The sequence below is a fragment of the Nannospalax galili genome, unplaced genomic scaffold (genome assembly GCF_000622305.1).
Source record: "Nannospalax galili isolate Female #2095 unplaced genomic scaffold, S.galili_v1.0 scaffold426, whole genome shotgun sequence".
Classification (NCBI taxonomy): domain Eukaryota; kingdom Metazoa; phylum Chordata; class Mammalia; order Rodentia; family Spalacidae; genus Nannospalax; species Nannospalax galili.
In genome coordinates, this window is record NW_008354494.1 from 525,498 (window position 1) to 528,535 (window position 3,038).

General features: G+C 42.6%; 1 protein-coding gene across 1 annotated transcript; it reads right to left on the minus strand.

Annotated features, from left to right (window-relative positions):
- Positions 1-1,070, minus strand: LOC103748876 (olfactory receptor 226). The gene has a single exon (XM_008851659.1). It carries the CDS (start codon positions 1,001-1,003, stop codon positions 20-22), a length of 984 nt encoding a protein of 327 aa, XP_008849881.1. The 5' UTR covers positions 1,004-1,070; the 3' UTR covers positions 1-19.
- Between the last annotated feature and the right edge of the window lie 1,968 nt (positions 1,071-3,038).

A 3,038-nucleotide genomic window follows, 5' to 3' on the forward strand; every position in this document is an offset into this window, starting at 1 on the left:
CAGGTTTCTCAACTCCTCCCTACCCATCTCCACTAGTTTTCTTGGCACTAGCATCCTGACTCTGGCACAGTTGTAAAGTGTGGCGCAGGGCTCTTTTGACCTCTTGGTTGCGCAGGCAGTAAATGATGGGGTTAAGCAATGGTACAATGACAGCATAGAGTACAGAGACCAGCTTGTTAGTGTCAAAAGCTGAGAGTGCCTTAGGCCGGGCATAGATAAAGATACTGGCTGCATAGAAGATTATCACAACAGTGAGGTGGGAGGCACAGGTTGAAAAGGCTTTATGCTGACCAGCAGCTGAAGGGATTCGCATCACAGCACCAGCGATGGCCATATAGGAGGCCCCGGTGACAGAGAGTGGCCCCAGCAGGATAAAAATGGCCAGGATAAAGTCTGTAAGCTCTGCTGTGGACATGTCAGTGCATGAGAGGTTGAGCAATGGGGAGACATCACAGAAGAAATGATTAATGATGTTGGGACCGCAGTAAGAGAGGCGAGAAATGAGAAAAACTTTGACCATGGAGATGCTGAAACCTCCAGTCCAGGAGCCAGCTGCCATCTGCACACACAGTCGGCTGCTGACAATGATAGGGTAGTGGAGGGGATGGCAGATGGCCACATAGCGGTCATAGGCCATAACAGCCAGGAGGACACACTCTGTGCAACCCAAGCCCAGGAAAAAGTAGAGCTGAGTCATGCAGCCCTCGAAGGAGATCAGCTGTCCACGGTTCTGTTTGGACCCAATGAAGCCAGCAAGCATCTTTGGAATTGTGACGGTGACATACCAGATTTCCAGGAAGGACATATTAGCCAGAAAGAAATACATGGGTTTGTGGAGGGTGGGATGGTTCCTAATTGCTGTAATGATGAGTGTGTTTTCAGTCAGCACCAATACATAGGCCAGCAGAGAAAGAGAGAACAGCAGTGCCCGCAGCGGGGTAGGAGCTGGGAAGCCCAGCAGCACAAATTCATTCACTCGCCCACTCTGGTTCTTCTGCTCCATGAAAACAGTCTTGTTCACTGCTCTTCAGAAGAAACCAAAGAGTCTTCAGGAAGCAGCAGCAAGAACCCAGCTTCTCTGTCTTGGTGGGTTTACTTTAACAGAACTCAATGTAGTACTATATATCATTCAGCACAACTATTCACTGAATTGAAAGATAAGCCCAGATAAACATGAACAAAAATAAATGACTTTTTATTGGCAACAGGTTTGGACTGAGCCCTTGGAGAAACATATATTGAGGAATGCCAGGAAAAAATGACACTAGTACATCCCAATATCTCTCTTTTGGTCCTATACAAAGGCAAGAAAGAGATCAAAATCGTAAATGATGATTAAAACATAGAAATAATAAATTTTCACATGCAAAGCAATTACATAAACAAACCACTCTCTAAGCTTTAAAGTGAGAGATAATCATGACCTGGAAAATAGCTTCTTTTTGAGGAAATAAGTTACACAATGAAGGAATAAAAACACAATTGAGTATTTACTGCATCTTTTTATTGGGAGCATTTTTTTAATGTTTATAGCATTACTGTCTCTTCAGAACAACTTTCTAAGATAAAGTCATTAATAACTCCACTTACACGAGAGGAAACAGGTATAGAAAATTTAAAGGGCTTGCTCTGTGTCACACAGAATTTAAGAGGTGGAAGCAGGAATTCAGAACCTCAGACCATGCCAAATATTCAGGTGACTCTACATCTAGATTTACATTCAGGAGAGTCAACCTTTGTGATTTCATCTAAGGAAGCAATATCCCCCTGCAAAGAAGGGAAACTAAAACAGAATACCAAAAGTTACCACGACTCTAGGATGTAAGTCCCCAAGAGTTCAATATTTAAAAAGAAGGTCCATAAATCAAGTTAAGTAGATGTTGGATGGCATGGGGATGAGGAATCCCATTGTTTTCTGAAAGCTCTGCCATCTCTCTTTCAATGCAAGCAAAGCCTTTCCTTTAGCATCAAAGCCAATATGTAAGAAACATTCAGTAGAATGCTCTTTGTTTACCTTGATAGCAAGACAAAATTTCCTTTCAAAGACTCAAGCCTTCTGTGTCTAATGTAGAAGACAAGTTAGTATTTCCACGTGGAAGGTGATATGAATTAAGGACTGATTTCACCCAATGTCCAAGAGGACAGAGGTTAGAATTGAGAAGGAAGTAGTCTGCTGAGTAGCTGAGTGCTTGTTCCTCTCAGAGCAGTCTACTTTTTATTATGCCTGTTCTTATGAAGTGGCAGGGACAGAATGTGCTCACAAAGCAAGCTGTAATAAGTGGCTAGTGCTTTCAGACCAGAATTTCTCGTCTCAGTATGCCGTGCTGTGCTGTAATGTAAGGACAAAATGCACACATCCCTGACTTGCAGTGCCCATCACATCTTCTTAGCTTCCACACTCACAATTATTTGTTCTAAAAAACAATCTATGTTCTGTAATACTGGCCAAGAGCTGTGGTCCAAACAAGGTCACTCATTCTTCAAAGAGTTCATATTCACGTTGGGGATGTATCTTCATCTTCTCACCACTGCTAGTTTAAGCTGCCAGGTCCATCTCTACACTATGCACCGCTTCTCAAATGGAAAGCTAAAGATTAAAACTGCCCTTTGTTACCTTAGCCATGATGCTTTCTCCTCAGTGTCCTCCTGACAGTCCATGCACCGTGCTGTTGATTCTGTCTCAGGACTTCATTCTCTTCTTTTAATATTTTTCTCCCACCATATTTAAAATATTAAGGAAAAAAAGCTTTCACATCTGAACTCCAAATTGTCTACTGTCTTTAATCTGTCCCCTAAAAGGATATTCAGACCATTTTACTCCCCACAATGACATTCAAACTCTTCTTTAAAAACCTAAGTGCATTTCACGACCTGCCACTGCCTTCACCAACACGTTACGTCTTGTCTTGGTGTGCATTAATTTTTAAGCTCAGTTCAGCACACAGCATGTGTGTCACTGCACAGTTCTGCTTATAATGCAGTCTTCGTCAACATGACTGACTCACACTCAGCCCTCAAGTCTTGGCTCAGGAAGCATT

Bases quoted from the DNA above. Each gene is read 5' to 3' on its own strand.
- LOC103748876 (XM_008851659.1), bottom strand. From the start codon at position 1,003: ATGGAGCAGAAGAACCAGAGTGGGCGAGTGAATGAATTTGTGCTGCTG.